At 38.1% G+C, this 15979-nt stretch overlaps 1 protein-coding gene across 7 annotated transcripts in view; it reads right to left on the reverse strand.

The window, feature by feature from the left end:
* Positions 1-15979, reverse strand: part of ENAH (ENAH actin regulator) — a 90456-nt gene that overhangs the window by 29711 nt on the left and 44766 nt on the right. For 6 of the 7 annotated variants that reach the window (XM_058835233.1, XM_058835232.1, XM_058835231.1 and 3 more), the window contains exons 3-4: positions 14937-15114; positions 3690-3774 (exon numbers count right to left, since the gene is read on the reverse strand). In XM_058835233.1, coding sequence (XP_058691216.1) covers positions 3690-3774; positions 14937-15114 — 263 coding nt within the window. Of the gene's footprint in view, positions 1-74; positions 204-3689; positions 3775-14936; positions 15115-15979 lie in introns of those variants that run through there. The other variant, XM_058835229.1, reaches the window with a different exon arrangement.

The raw sequence follows: 15979 nt of genomic DNA on the forward strand, positions 1-15979 counted from the left end.
TATTTAATAACTACAATATCTCTTAATATTCTACTATTTCATTTTGCAAACTTGTAATGTTTTCGAGTACTTACGAAAGAATTCGGTCAAGTTTTGGTCCATGACGTCCCTGAAGGACAGTAGGGGGCTTGTATGTCCTCATCATTCCTTACTATCTGTACAGTTCTCTGTTCCTGGAGCTCCTGGTCTCTTTATTTATGAAGTGGTGACCATTTTGAAGTTATTTATAAACATTAACTCATTAAATTCCCAAGTGTCATATTAGATACCAACTCAGTGACTCATATTCCTGACAATGTATTTACCACGGCTGGGAGAGAAGGTAAATTTACATGCACGAGTAGCACACACAGGCATGCCATGAACTAATCTTGTATTTTAAAATGGTCTTTGGCCTTAGGTAACTCAGGAGTTATTAACAAATGCGTATGTCAACTGAAGCTGGCTCATTATCAATCAGTGGAATTTAGAAACGCTGCCTGGCCACCGTTCTGACAAAATGAAAAACAACCCACTGAACAAAATACCCCTTCAGTTTTGAGGATCAAAAATGGAAGCTGGAGTGTTTTAAAGCTTGCTATTACTGTACTTACGTGAGTGCAAGTTAAGGAAAATTACAGCTAGCTTCAAGTACTCCCTGAGAGGGAAAGCATGTGCCATTTGTTAAGGTTTCCTAAAGGACAGTAACAAAATTAACAATTCACCAGAAAAATTACTTCATTACACCTTATGTGTAATCTTGGCTTCATAAAAACCTCAGTGTTTCAGATGGCATATCTGGTCCTAGCAGCCTGAGAAACTGTATCACTGCACAGCAAGCAATGCAAATATTTAAGTAGGAAGCTCTGCAGCAAAATGAACAAGTACTTTAGCACTTTTATCCCAAATGTAAGGGCATCTTAATCCTTTGTAAAATAAAAATCTCTGAACCAAAATAATGTACTTCTGCTGGCAATGAACTAATTTCACTCTTCAATTCCCAATTTTCACAAGATTCCTGAACACTGGTTATGAAAGCAAAGGCAAACATCATATCCATTGAAGAGCTCTCTTTATCATGTCACTCTTCACTGGTCAGTCCTTCGGCAAAATATTTCTGAAGAAATGTTTCTATTTCTGCCTAGGAAAACCCTGAAGGTCCAAACCACATAATTTAACTTTGAAATTAGTCCTTCTCTGAGCAGAGGGTTGGACTAGACCTCCACAGGGTCCCTTTTTCAACTTTTAATTTTCATGCAAGCAGATATTTTTCTCCAGCTTAGAATGATTTAAAAGAAATTTTCCTGCACTTAAATGGGAGCCAGTTACACACTACTAAATCCAGGTACACCTAAGAGGAGAGACATGAGAGCAGAACTCAAAGACAACTATTATCAAGCCACATTTTAAAGAAAATCCCCACCCAACAGACACACATTCCACAAGCCATAGACTTGGCGAAGGGTTTCTTCTGATCCATCACAAACCCCATGTTCCTTCCCACGCAGTAACATTTATTCCCATTTCTTGCATTCCCTGTAGTCTTACTGCTCCCCACAGGATTCAAGTCTGCCCACACTGCCTTTACCCTTTAGTGAGATTGGAAATGTCACTTGTAGATATGTTAAAAGTAATATATACTTGAACCTTTTCTTTCCAACTATTTACTACTCTCTACATTATGGTAGTAACTCTTGTTCTTACAGTCTGAAAGCTGCAAGAAAGTTACTACAGAAGACAAGTTCTAGCTCAGAGTTCATTGAACTTTGTTATAACCATATAGTTACAGGAGTAATGAGACTGAAGAAGCATTTGTGATATGTTTTAACAAAATTACATGTTCTTCTTAAGCTTAATGACACAGCAGCAATAGTCTTTCCACGGACAATCTGTCTAGCAGCATGAGTAAACACTCCAGTGCTACATCCTTGTTTCAGGGAAAAACAATACAAACCCAGAACCAGACTTCAAAGAGGACATTGCATTAAATGGAAACAAGTAGAGCATACTGATGAAAAAAGCCAAGCCATAAGAATGCCATCTGATAGGATGTCCTTCACATACCAAAAATTTCAAGAGACTTCCAGAGCTCTTAATATAGGGCAGCACTTTTTTCTGAGGAGATGCCAATCTACAATGCTTCTCTCAAAAGTATTTCACATTATAAATTTCAGATAATGCAGCCTTCTAAAGGAACAGACAGCAAATTAAAATACTAAAAGCCACTAATGTAGGACAGAAAAAAATATCAAAAGAAAAAAGGCTTTTTAAAAGTCTGTCAAAATAAGTGACATAAAAGACTTTTATCATGACAGCAAACTTGCACATAAAAACATCAAACAGACAAATTTGTAATGAGCTTCTTGCTATTTGTTTTCAAACAAGGTAACTTTCAGATAAAGTGACTCCTGCTCAGATTTAAGAACACACAGAAGAAAAGAGAAAGACAAGTATGACCAATTTTGATGTCAACCCTTTGTTCAACATACATAGCTTGTTTATCAAGTGAATTATTCCTAAATCAGGAATCTAGTTCTGCTCACCTTTTCATGAACAAACTAAATGCTGAATAGCAAAATAGAAAAAAACTTCTAATTAGACCCAGCATGTTTAAGCATTCTTCCAGTTACCACAAAAAGTTATTGGGTGCATTTACACCATCAGTCTGGACCACCTCCCATTTATTCAAGGCTCCTGGTTCCCTGTATCTGTCCTGCATGTTCCCAGCATCCCTTCAGGAAGGGAACAGCTAATCTCCTGGAAGTATTTCAATGGTAAAATAATCCAGGACAGCACCACAGGCAATGTGCTTGGGACAGCCCAAGGTCTTACTGTTTTCTCTTAGCCCAGTGCAGCACTGTCCTACAAGACTTTGCCACTTCATACACTCATAACCCAAACACCCTACAGCACCACCCCATATTGCCACAAAACAAAAGTGGGAATATGGCAACCACAGACTTTGTAGAAATTGGGCACTTCATCAATACATAATGATTATTAAAAGAAATAGGAAAAAAAACTGTATATTTAAAATGCTACAGGTCTGAAAAAATATCCCACAGGGATAGAAATGGAATGGAACAGCTTAGCTTGGAGGAAGCACCAGCTGGTCAGGGGAACACAGATCAGTCACTGAGAGCAGCACAGATATAACCAGCACTGTTCCAGCTGAAAATTAAACTGTTCAAGGCTCTGATCAATTTATATACTAAAAAAGCAGAAAATTACGTTTTTTTGCTAAAGAATATGGTGTAAAGGCAAACAAGATTTCCAATAGAATGTTCTGATTTAGTACATCCACACTCAGGACAAAAAACCCTGTCATTCATGATGACTCAACTCTCTGCTTCTAAAACTTCCTCTCTTGCTTGCTGCTTTTTTCAGTGTCAAAAACTGAACACACAACAGTCACTGGAAAATTAATTAGCCTGGTTGAAAATGACAACAGTGAGATCTCCCAAGGCTTCCCCTTTGATCTTCAACTATTTCCTGGCATGCCAATTCCAACTGCATTGTTCGAATGGGCAGAGAGCACAAACAAGGGATCCAGAGACAAAGCTTTTACAGAGGGGCACTAATGAAAACTGTGCACATACAAATGCTGCCCTCATGCAGGACAGCAATTCGAAGTCCTTGACATTTATTTTCTCCTCATTAGGAGTTATCACTTCCTTGACCTGAACAGCTGTTTGCTTTTAATACCATACCTTCTCTGGATTTCCATTTCTTCTTGTGATGGACCATTTTGTACTTGAGAGGGAAGCTGTGAATTCTGTCGAGGCAATGTAGGACCTAAGAGCAAAGACAGATTGTAAATTAATGGTTTGAATTTTTACCATGCAAAAAAAGCACAAAATAAGGAAAAAGGCCAGCCATCACACAGCATTTTAAGAACTGCTCATTTCTGCTTTTTAAGCCAAACAAGCTCAACAACACAATGCAGCAAATAAAAACTGCAACCTCACGCATGTAGAATGTTACCTCACACATCTGCAGAATGAATTTATTTCACATGGATGGAAAGGTCTCACAGAAATGCAAAACAAACTTTCTATATAATGGAATTTGACAAAAGCTTTGAAAAGCACTCCAAGTCTGAATTTTTCTTAAAACAACAAACAAATACTCTTGGAGGAGCAGGAAAGGCTCAAAAAATTCAAACACTCACCTAAATAGAACACTGGAAAGGGGGGAGAAAACAGAACAAGGAAAAAAAACAAAAGAACAGGAGAAAAATCATCAGAACCATATCACCACATTGAGAGAAGGAAGATAAAGTATGTTTCTACAAGTCACACCAAAATTTACTCAGATTTCAGGTCATCAACTTGGATCAAAGACCTTTTTTGCATAGGTAAGTATTGTGTCCAAAGGAATGGGGGCATGTAAACAAATGTGCAAGCTGTGAATTCTGCTAAGCATGAGAGAGGCAGAAGGGAAAGTCATGTAAAATCATCTTCAGCCTTTACTGATGGGAAATTCTGAACCAAATAACTTTCAAGTAATTGTCTGTGTGAGACCTGTATTCTAGAAACCAAAAAAAAACCTTTACCATTTTAATCACGAATGTATTTACAGCACAAAACTGTGTAAAAAAAAGTGAAGGATGAAGTGTGGAATGGAATACAGGAGACCACGAATGCATTGCTGCTGTCAGGCAGTACCCAGGAAATTATTTAGACTACAACTATGATCAAGATTATGGAATTTATAAGAAACAAGAATTAAAATAAATTAAAATGTCAAGTTTTGAAAATGTCCAAGAGCAAAGCAGCAATTTCTCACTGAAATTCCACCAAACTAGTAAGAGTTACAGAGTTGTTATGAGATCTTCCCTGTCTCAAATATCAAAACCCAGAATTTTTTCCTATCTGGACTTGCGAAAGTCACCCAAACCCATAAAAAGACCATGTGTGATACACTGACACATCATGGACCGGCAATTTGCTTGCGACACATTAAACAAGTGTTTTGTTTAAAAGCCATACAAAAAGATTCATTTCCTCAGAATGTCACAGTATTGTGTCCACTGTGATCTTTAATCATGAAAATTATAGAAGTGTACACTATCTATGTACCTTACAATTACAAAAAGTAATGGAACTTAATTGTGGAAGATAAAAGCAGGCAGTGTACTGCAGAGGTGGTGTCGTCCTTTAGTTATTTTTCCAGCAAGCATTAGGCCCTTATACCTAATGGCTTGATGCTGCTTGGGATGCACTGTTTTGGCTTCAAGTATCTCCAAGAGACACCCAAAGGTATAAAACTTATAGTATTTTAAATGCAAAACACTGAACTGCAATGATAATTTAATTATTAATTTATCATTATGTAGAAATATCTGCCACATGGCTCATCTGGAAAATTTTTCTGCTTTAAAACTTCCGTAAGATGCATGTCCTCCTCTCCTCTCCCCTGTGTGACAGGTGGAAAGCTTTCGTGGACATTAAGCCATGACTGCAGCTCCCAGGCAGCTGGGCTATTTGCTGCACCAGGCTGCAGCCTTTCATGGACTTTTACAAGTAGACACAATCCAGCAGCAGTTAAAGGTGCTATAAACACCACTGCTGCTGCTGCTTGCCATGCCCAACAGAACACTTGGAGTAAGTCAAGGCTCACACCTTGAGCTGCAAACTGCAAGCAACAGTAAGTACCAGGTATGTGATGAAATTCCCATCCTATTCCTCAGAAGGAAACACACTGACCTAAAAATTAATAATGAAGAACAAAAATAAAAAGAAATGGTTACAAGGTGTCTGTACACCAACCAGAACCACTTCGTACTAAAAATGCAGTAAAAATGAAAAGTTGAAGCTTCTACCAATTTAATCTTTAAGAGTATCTAAGTTGTTTTTTTTTAAGAAGGTATTATCATGCTGCAGTAGCTGGATGCAGACCATCACTCTCCAACCTTTCTACCTTAGTCCTTCTTTAGCCAACACTTCCAGAACGCAAACACCAAGCTTCAGCTGCACTGGCTATTCCAACATACCTAGCTATGAGAAAACCTGTTCTTGTAGCCTCCAAACTTTGTTCCAGAGCACTGTCCTTCAGAAAACCACATTATCCATCAATTCTACACAAGGCAAACATGAGCAATACAAGTCAGCTTTAAAATGGCCACCCTACTCCAGTGATGGGCTTCTTTCATAGCTATGCACACAGGAGACAGAACAAAATCACCTGCTGGCAATTAACCTCGTGGTTCCAGTACTTCTTATACATTTTTGCCACAAGGAAATGCAACCTGAGTATACCAAAGGCTTTCAAGAAAGGGAAGTTCAGCTCCCAAGTCATCCATCCTGTTTTCTTATGAAATTTCCCTCTGCAGCCACCCTGCTAACAAACATTAGAAAATTAAAGGCACATGCCAGGTGGAAAAGTGTGTTTTATCCTGGCAGGTTTATTACTGCAAGCAAAGACTACCACTTCATTGCTAAAATACAACTGCCTGGGTAGCAGGACAGGTGGTATATTAAATAAACAGGAACTAGCTAATAAAAACCTCTCTCAGAGGCTTTTGAACACTTCAAGATACTTCAGAAACATCAACCCCCATGAGAAATACTCAGATACTGCCTGGAAAAGGACTCTGATCCTCCTACAGGATCACTTTATCTTCAGAAGCCAATATAAGCCAAGTGAGAGATGAAGCTGAATGGTCTATTCATTCTGAGTTTTAAAGAAAACCTAACATCTCTCTTTTTCTAAAAAAGCACAGATGGTGCACTCTGCAGCACATTCTGACAGACAGAGGATATAATTTCATACTAATTTGTTCAGCAGCCATTCCAGTTTCAGTGCTTTCTGTTTTTCAGCTTATTCTCACCTTTGCATCACCCTAACTCCTCTATGACAGTTCAGTCAACTGTGTGGTGAGAGATGGACTGGAAATCTAACACACTAAAAATCCCAGGGAAAAAAGCCTGCATTGAGCATTTCCACCAGCTAGATGACAGCCAGACCTGGTTCTTCATGCTGTCACACAGACAATTATAGTGGCATCAGCATCACACATCAGAACATCAACATCAGACTGCTGGGGACTGCTCGAACCAAACCAAGCATCCCAAACATCACCCTTTTTTGTTTTGTTTTTTTTTGTTTTGTTTTTGTTTAAAACCACAACCAGAGTTACAGTTTATCAAACTCATCAATTTTTCAGCCCTAATCGACTGGTCACCTTGTATCTCTATTCAAAAGCCAAGCCAATTTCAGTTGCACAACCCTATGAAAGCATAACTGGCAATCTGGGGAAAGAAACACATGGTTTGTCCTCCCTCAATGCCTTTTGTTTCTCTGTTGCTTTCCAGTTACCTTGTCTGTTTCAGAGTGTCACACCACACCCTACTCCACTTCTTTTCATGCCAGCTGCATTGTATGTTATCAGTGTTGACACTGGCTGATATTGAAAATAGCACATTCCTATAGCCCTAAAAAACCCCAAGCATCAGCTGTTCAAGATTGGCACAACACATGTCCTGCAAGTTACACACTGAGCTACAGTTTGTGCCTTCATTTGGCTGGACAGGCTTACATAGGAGCTGATAACATAAGGATGGATGAAATGGGGTTTGGGGGGGACCAGTGGGGCAGCCAGATCACGTGAAATCTTCCTCAGAACGCCACATGCTCCAATTCAAGAAGGCAAAACCACAGAAAACCCCACTCCTGCAATTACTGTATTTCAGAGTACAGCAGTAAAAGACAAGCCCTAATTTCTGAATAAATCTAGAAAAGCTGGTCAACTATCACATGTAAGAATTTTAGTTTGAGGTGAAGACCTCCATTTTCTCCCCAGAGAAACAGTTTATATAAGCAACTCAGTAACTAAGAATTTCCACTCGTTCACTTCTCAGTATGTTAGTGCCAAAACTAAGCAGTGTTCCAATTATACAGTCTGACATCCAAATCAAAGTATGACTTTTTTTGACTGAGATATGTCTTTTAGAAGTCTTTTCAAAGACTGAAAGTGGACAGCAAATTTATTTGTACATGTATATGGTATAAACATAAGGGAACTGGTTAATCACAATCTTTAGAAAATATTTTCTTTAAGGACAGTTTGAATACTTCTATTAATCAAAGCCCACACCCCAGGCAAGAGTTCAAAGCTACAGCAAAAAATATGTATTTTTGTTAGGGTATGTAAACTTATTTTTTTAAAAAGTGTTTTACTAAATGCTAAAATATTTTCTGAATGAATGGAAAGCAGGCTTTTCAGAGATCTGTGCAAGAAGCAATAAGAACAACTATGGTGAAGTATCCCTCTTTGATGTGTTTCCAGCTCCTTCTCCCATTCAGAGCCTGTCCTGCTCTAGGCCATGCCAGAACAAAGTCTGGGCTGATTTGCTACCCAGCCTCCAGCAGAACCAAAACCACGTCACTCCTCGAGCCCTGGAAGTGTGTTACGGGTTTACATGCAAGACTACGATGGCCAAAAACAAGGGCATTAACTAGTGACAAAACTTTCTCTCGTATTTCTGTTTGGGTGAATCAGCTTCCAGCCAAGACTTCCCTTCAAACACCTACTTCCTCACTCACAGATACCACTCTGGAAATACCTTCAGCTGAGTTAATTCAATCACCACTCCAAACCTGAAAGTAAACTCTTTCCACTCCACAAGCTGTTTTAACTTGATCAAGGTAATAAAAGGCAACGAGAATAACAAAACTATGCATTAAAACACACATGAATTCAAGTGGAGGTAAGCCTTCTATCAGTGCCAGCAGAACCCCCTATCAGTGCCAGCAGTGCCTTGGAAGGCAGGCACTGATAACCTGGGAGCCAGGCTTGGCTCAGCACCAGTGTGCTGGGGGACCTCAGCAGCTTCCAGCTTCCCTCTGCCACCCTTTCATGCTGGGGGACACAAAGCTTCACCAGCAGGCAACTACGGCTGCATAATGAGACTACAGTATCACAGACTTCAAGGAGCGAGTACTGAAGTTAAGTATCTCAATACTATCTACTGTGGGATATTTATAGCTTCTCCTCCACCCTTAGCCCTGTCAAAATTTGTTTAAATAGCAATGTTATAGGTGATGACTGTCACTATTGGTAGATATTGTATAATACTACAGAAATGAGCCTAACCAAGGTATATTTCACAACTATCTTCATGACTTTTATGAAAACACCCTGCTCCCAAAAGGCAGATTTAATCTATTTACAGCTTCTACTGATATTATTTTTAAAGACAACACTATAAACCCTCAACAGTAAAACATGCTGATATTCCTCTACGTTTAGTAAACAAAATTTTATCCATAAATTAATGTACTTCTATTTATATTTGCCATTCAGTTTAGACCAGCTACCAGATTTTAATTAAATTCTTCACCTAAAACTTAATGCTTTCACATGATACACCACTAATCTGAAGAACCAAAAAAAAAAAAAAAAAAATTATAAACACCATACAGGCAACCTTTAAACTGAAAACTTAGCAACCCTCCCTTCCAAACACCACTAACACTGGTGATGCTTTCAATAATCTTATGTGCAATTACAATGAAGAGGAAGTACTCTGTCCAATGAACAGGTAGAACTTCCTGTAATGTCAACATTTTGGTGCATAAATCAGGATTACCTAATCAGTATTTATAGCTATTATAAACAAGTAGTAACGACCCCAAAAAATTTTTAATCAATCCCACATTTAAAAGGAAGGGGAAAATCTTGCTAGCAAGACCAGAGATATTATCCAACTTTTGACAACACAGGTAATAAAAATACCATCATGTTACTCCTGTTCTGACAGGGAGTGCTGACAGCCTGTTCCAGAGGCTTACTAAGAGTGCAGGTATAGCATAATTACTTCACTGCTGTAGAATTTTTCTTCTCCCAAAACAAGTTTTAGCATGACATGAACCAATACATACAAAGAAAAGCACCCCCCAAGCTCTACATATACTTTCCTTATTTCAGTCTTCTGTAGTCTCTCTATATATTCCAATTAGGCAACCCCAATTTTTGTTTCAGTTTGCATTTCCCAAAGATATTAAATTATTCAATCCATGATTTGACTGCATTCCCCTATCAGCAAGGATTTAATTACCTATCTCTGCTGGAAGAGAAAGGACTGCACATCAACATACTGCTGTGAATAAAAATTTGTTTATTTAATAACTGGACAACATAACTTCTAGAGTTACTCATTCAAGAGGAATTCAAAAACCTTGAACCACAGGGGCTTTTTCCCCTCCAGGGTCAGAAGAACAAAATAATGACACCTTGGAAACATAAAAACCCCTCTGTTTCCTAAGTTTTCCTCTGAATTAAACTGTGGTCTAAGGCAATACTAGACCAGATTCACTGAAGCTCTTCCTGACCTTGCCTTCATATCCATAACATTCCAAAATCTCTTCAAGAACCAATATATAACTTACAAATTAGTACAAAAAGCATCTCAAATCTTACATCTATGTAATTCTATTAGAAAGAATTAAAATAGACTTATTTACTGTTGTGACATCCTTCCTTCAGCTCTTTCGCCGCTTTCATCTTCTGCAACAAACAACTCCGAGGACCTCCTCAGACGTAAATTACACATCTATAAACCTCACACTTGGTTTCCTATTCTCTTAGCAAGGCTTTCCTGAGGCTGAAGATAGATGCCACACAAAGCAACACCGATTACAGCTGAACTAGAAGGTGCCTTTTGCAGCAAAACTGAGTATGATACTCCTTTGTTCCTTCCAACACAAGCTTCCCTTACATGACCTTATTCCTTCAAAGAAATAATCCATTGTCTCACACATCAGAGAATTCTCAGCCATCTAATTTCCTTTCATTGAAGCTTTTCTCTTATTCCAGAGCCACTTTGATTGCAACAATGAGCCCTACTTAATGCAGATATGAAAATTTTCTTTGTAATGCAATGTAAAACCTTTGCAGCGAGCTGTCATCTCCAGACAAGACCAATTACTGAATAACATTGCACACAGCCTTAGAGCCAGAAACCCTCCTCATTTGACCTCTTATTAAACTTGATGACATGCACTTGTCATTTGATGAAGGTGGCACTTCTGACCACGGCGAACAGTTATTTAATGTAACGAGCACTAAGTCTTTCAAAATTTTCCCAAATGAGTGCCAGAAAAAACCTTGGTTCACTTTCAATGCATTTCTGACACAGTGGGGCAGGAATCTTCAGTATTTAATTCTTTAAAATTCCAGGACAAAATGCAGTCCTGTGTTGTCCCTTCTCTTCTGGATTTGCAGGTTGCCTATAATCTGCCCAACTAGCTAGCAGGAAAATAGGGTTTGCTAATGCAATCATTCAAACCAGAATGGAGCTAAAACACTTTGACATTTAAATAAATAAACAGGGTTCAACCATCTGAGAAGTTAGGACATTCATTTTATCAGTCCTATAATTCAGGGGGAAGATAAAATCCTAAATCTGCAGCACATTTGCAGCAGTTTCACTGATAAGGCAGCCATTGCTTCCGAGTCCTTTGAGACAAACCTGCACTGTTTTTTTAGCAGAAAGCTGCCACTTGCAGTAAAGCCTTTACTCTTAACTTCAGAGATTTCTACTCTGCTTTCTGAACTCATCAGAAGGACAAAAAGCCCATCCCTGTGAGCTCAGCAGTGCCTCGACTCCAGCAGATCCACTAGAGGGAGATCCTAAATTAAACAACCTCCAATTTTGCCAGCAGCCAGCAGAACAGCTGAGAATGCCAACTAAAAGATCAATGACATTTTTCAAATATATGCAAGAGAAGAAGACCATGATTTAATTTTATTTTAAAAAGTGCGAGAGAGCCATATCCAACAGCTGACTTGCAAACCAAAAGGATGTACACAACTTAATCTTTAATATCCCTCAGAAGTTGTTTAAGACTTCTATGAACCCTTGCTTAAAATTTAAAATTCATCTACAGCTTTATGAATTTCTGAGTAGTATGCTCAGCTAACATTAAAACTGCTTTCCTTTTATGAATAAAATACAACATAAAATAAGTAAGCTAATAAAATAAATTGCCAAAATGAGAAAGCATAGCAGAAAATAAGGATACTGCAAGAATCTAACCTTAACTGGATTTAATTCTAGAATAAAAGGGAAGCTATCTATGTAGGATTCCTTTATTTTATTTGAGTTGGAGATTCTAGATGCCATTTTGGATACAGTAGAAAACAAAGGAATTTATTTAAACTAGTAGAGACAAGTTGTCATCTTCAAGTACAGATTTTTGAAGCAGTATCAGCAAAATACCAATGAGGACTGCATGTGTTGGGCATTTTTAAAAGCCAAGCAGATACAATGAAAGAAACAAAACTAACCACATATAATGTATTGATCATCACATATCAGTGTAAGTTTATTTTATGACACATACCCTCCCAACACCTTTTCAGAAAGAGTAATTTGTTTATAAAAGGGAGGCAGTTGCAATCCATTTCCTAAAATGAAGAGCAAATATTAAGAGCCTCAGAGCCAGTGACCCGTCTAAGTAAATATTCATCTATTTCAGAGATGCTGGGTCGGGAAGAACCCTAACACCAAGGATTCATTTCTAGCTGCACTTTTGGGAAATTATACCAATTACAGAGAAACAAAATTTACTGAACTTTGAGCATGGTGCACAATTAGTTTGTTTCTAAACTGCAAGCCACTTAGCAACCTATTTCCATTATTGAAGCAGCATGTTCAGAAAGATACTTGATCTTTTTCACTTCTTACACTGATACAGGTCAGAAAAGTAACATCTAGATCATTGACAAACTTACCAGCTGATAAACTTAGGAGCACTTGTTGACAGTACTCTAACACTGAAACATTATGAACATTTATCTTTAAACATTGTCTGGAAGTGATATGAGGCTGAGAGAGCAATTCCATGTGCCTTATTAGGAATTTTTTCTTTTTTTTTTAAAGCAGCAGTGCAAAACCACAACTGCTGAAACAATGCTGATAATGTTAAGGTTTGGTTTTATTTCATCTTGCTGGAAGCTAGGGCACGTATCTGTCTGTGACACAGGTGACAGCTGATCTTAAACCACTACAGCCCTTGGCTGACAGGAGCCAGGGAAGAACAATTATCTCCTGTGCTCACCATTAGCTTGTGATGCAGCTAATTAATGCATTTTGACTTGTGCCTGCTGCTACCAAATCAAATTCGCAAGAAGGAGAAACAAAGTGACTACCCTGTAATTCAAAAACTTAAGGGTTACACCCAGGCAGTTTCAAACTTTCACAGTTACAAAGCTTAATTCATTTCCATCTCAGAATTCTTGAGAACAAACCAGAGGACAACAGCACTGTAGTCAGCACCCAGGCTGTGATAAATCATATACAGTTATGAAATTTAACAGTAGTAAAATTTTAGTTTTATCCAAGTCTTTACAAACTGAAGTGGCATCTCTGTTTAGTAAAGTTTCTACTGCTAAACAATATAACGATGCAGCAGCCCACAAACACCTTGCATAAAGTAACAGGAGAGTCATTAGACAAATTACAAGCCAGAAAAATCAAAAAAGGACACATTGTCTAACTAAAAAATGAGCAATGCCATCCCTGCCTATGCCATTTCAGCCTCTCTAGCAGCTCAGGTTTAGTGTTTTGAGGAGTTAAACTGAGTTATAAAGATATGGATATGCGTATATACACACTGAAACACATAACAAATTCTTCAAGTACAGGTAATGGGAAAGAACTTAAACCTTTCAAACCTGTGGTAATTACCATTAATCAGGCCTTTTCATCGGAAGGGTACAAACCATCACTTCACATGTTCCCAAATGTTGGTTGGGAGACAGGAGATGAACAGTCAGAATACATGAAAAGTTTACACCTGAGTAACCCTTAGGGAAAGCAGAACTGAGGAATTTAGAAGAGAAACCACCCAGCTGAGAGGTAGGAGACTGGGAATCACAACTGGGTTATTTTAGCAGGCAAAAAGAAACCTCCTAACTCTAGCTATCAAAATTTCTATTTTGGCCTCCTAAGTTGCATAACAGTGTAAGCACTGCAGAATGTACCATCCACAGTCTAGACAGCTTAATTTCAAAAGGTAAGTCTTGCAATGACTACCAGAATAAAAACCAACTTGATAAAACCACCTTTTTTGCTGTAGTTGAGACAGCCCTAGTATAGTTATCTACAGCCTCTCTTCTACACAAGAGAAAGAGAACTGGCACACAAGTACTATCTCTTGTTACATGGGCAATCTTTAAAGTTTAATGAGGACAAAAGAATTCTATTTGGTTACAAGAACACAAAAGACTCTTAGTCTTTTAAAAGAAACTCCCTCTGTGTGTGTCAGTGTTACACTGATCATTTTGCTGTGGAGCTTACCTAGAATATGTTATAGATACCAGCAGAAGACTGAAAGCCAGGAATTTTTCCACCACTGTTTTATAAACCTATGTCACCCTGGTCTTCAAACAAATGAAATTACAGACCAGGTGTATAAATAGTATGTGCTCATCTGAATGTTAACCCTGGATTCAAGGTCTCTGAGCTAGAAAACTCTGTATGGTAAGAACTGCCAGAGAAGATCACCAGAATTCCAAAGTTTGGAGGAAAAAAACTTCACATTTTTATAATAAACCAGTAATCAGTGAGAAGCGAAAATACCAACACACAGTAGGAACCTGGATGTCTCTAGAAATCCTAAAAAGTATCCTTGTTACAAGGTACATGCCTCTTGGGCAGGTCTTTTTGTTTTGCTTCCTTAAAAAAAAGGCAAAGCCAGCAGTTTCTGTATCTAATACAGAAATATAAAAATTGATTTGCTTGCTAGAAAGTGCAATTACAGGGATGTCAGTCGAGTTGAGAAGCACTGTTAAGAAACAGTCATTAGTTAGACAAAACACCCAAATAATTAAAACACCTAGAAGCTTAATCATGATTAGAAACCAGAGTTATAGACTTTTATGCATAAACATTTGAATTTTTCTGAATTTGAACATTCTTAGGAGAAAAAAATATTGAAGAGGCTCTTACCAGCTTCCTGTGAATTTAATACTTCTAAGGCATGCATCATGGCACTTGCGAAGACATTGGCATCTTCTTTGCTGCCAAAATTCAGACCATACACCTGCCTAGCATCACGCCACTGGTGGAAGGTCTGTGTAGCCTGATTGTACTTCAGCCCTTTTGGAATGGCACAATTTATTACCACCTATAATAATTAAAAAAAAAATAAATAAAATTACTTATGTTCAAAATTGCTGTTCCATCAGAAGTTTCAGCTTTGTGTAGATTTTAATTCCTCCACCACACATGTTAATTCACAACCAATAATCTGTGAAACATAATGCTGAAAACACATAACCATTTCAGTTTTCAAATTCCAACCCTGTCTGTAATCAGTGATGGGAATACAGAAGGGGACTAATGAGAGATTTTGTATCAACTTTTGCAGCTTAAGTGTCCTCACTTCAAAAGATGAAGCGATGTTTTCTAACAGCGATGTAGTAACATCAACAGCTCTGACTTTCAGCAGCAGTCTACTTGATGTCAAATACACACCTGAAATTCAGGAACTCAATTTCCCTTGAGTTTCACAGGGTATTTGTTAGGTTTCTTTTTTAACCAAGTTATCACTTTCTCCCTGTGGCTGCTGCACCCCTTGGCCTGCAGGGCTTTCAGCAGCAGTTTACTGGATTTGTACCAGGATCATAGGGTATCATCTTGCAAGATTGTTGTAGCTCACACAAAAGATGATAAATTTGAGCTATTAGGGCAACCATTTACTACAAGCCATCCACTAAGAGGATCCCACTGCACTTGGATAACTCACCTCTCACCTTTTTCTGCTGAATAATGGAAGAAAAAAAACCACATTTGGTATCAGATGAATGCACAGAGACCGTTTATTACTTGGAGTAAGTGTTTAATAACAAATCACACAGGAGATTACCAGTCCAGGCTTCAGGTGTGTGATAAATGACCAAGAACAGACCAAAAGAATTCTACGAAATGTTGGGATGGAGGGAAACAAATATAAGAAGCTTGCCTCAAACAAAAGATTAGTTTTTTAACCC

This window comes from Poecile atricapillus, chromosome 3 (genome assembly GCF_030490865.1).
Source record: "Poecile atricapillus isolate bPoeAtr1 chromosome 3, bPoeAtr1.hap1, whole genome shotgun sequence".
In the NCBI taxonomy this organism is placed as follows: domain Eukaryota; kingdom Metazoa; phylum Chordata; class Aves; order Passeriformes; family Paridae; genus Poecile; species Poecile atricapillus.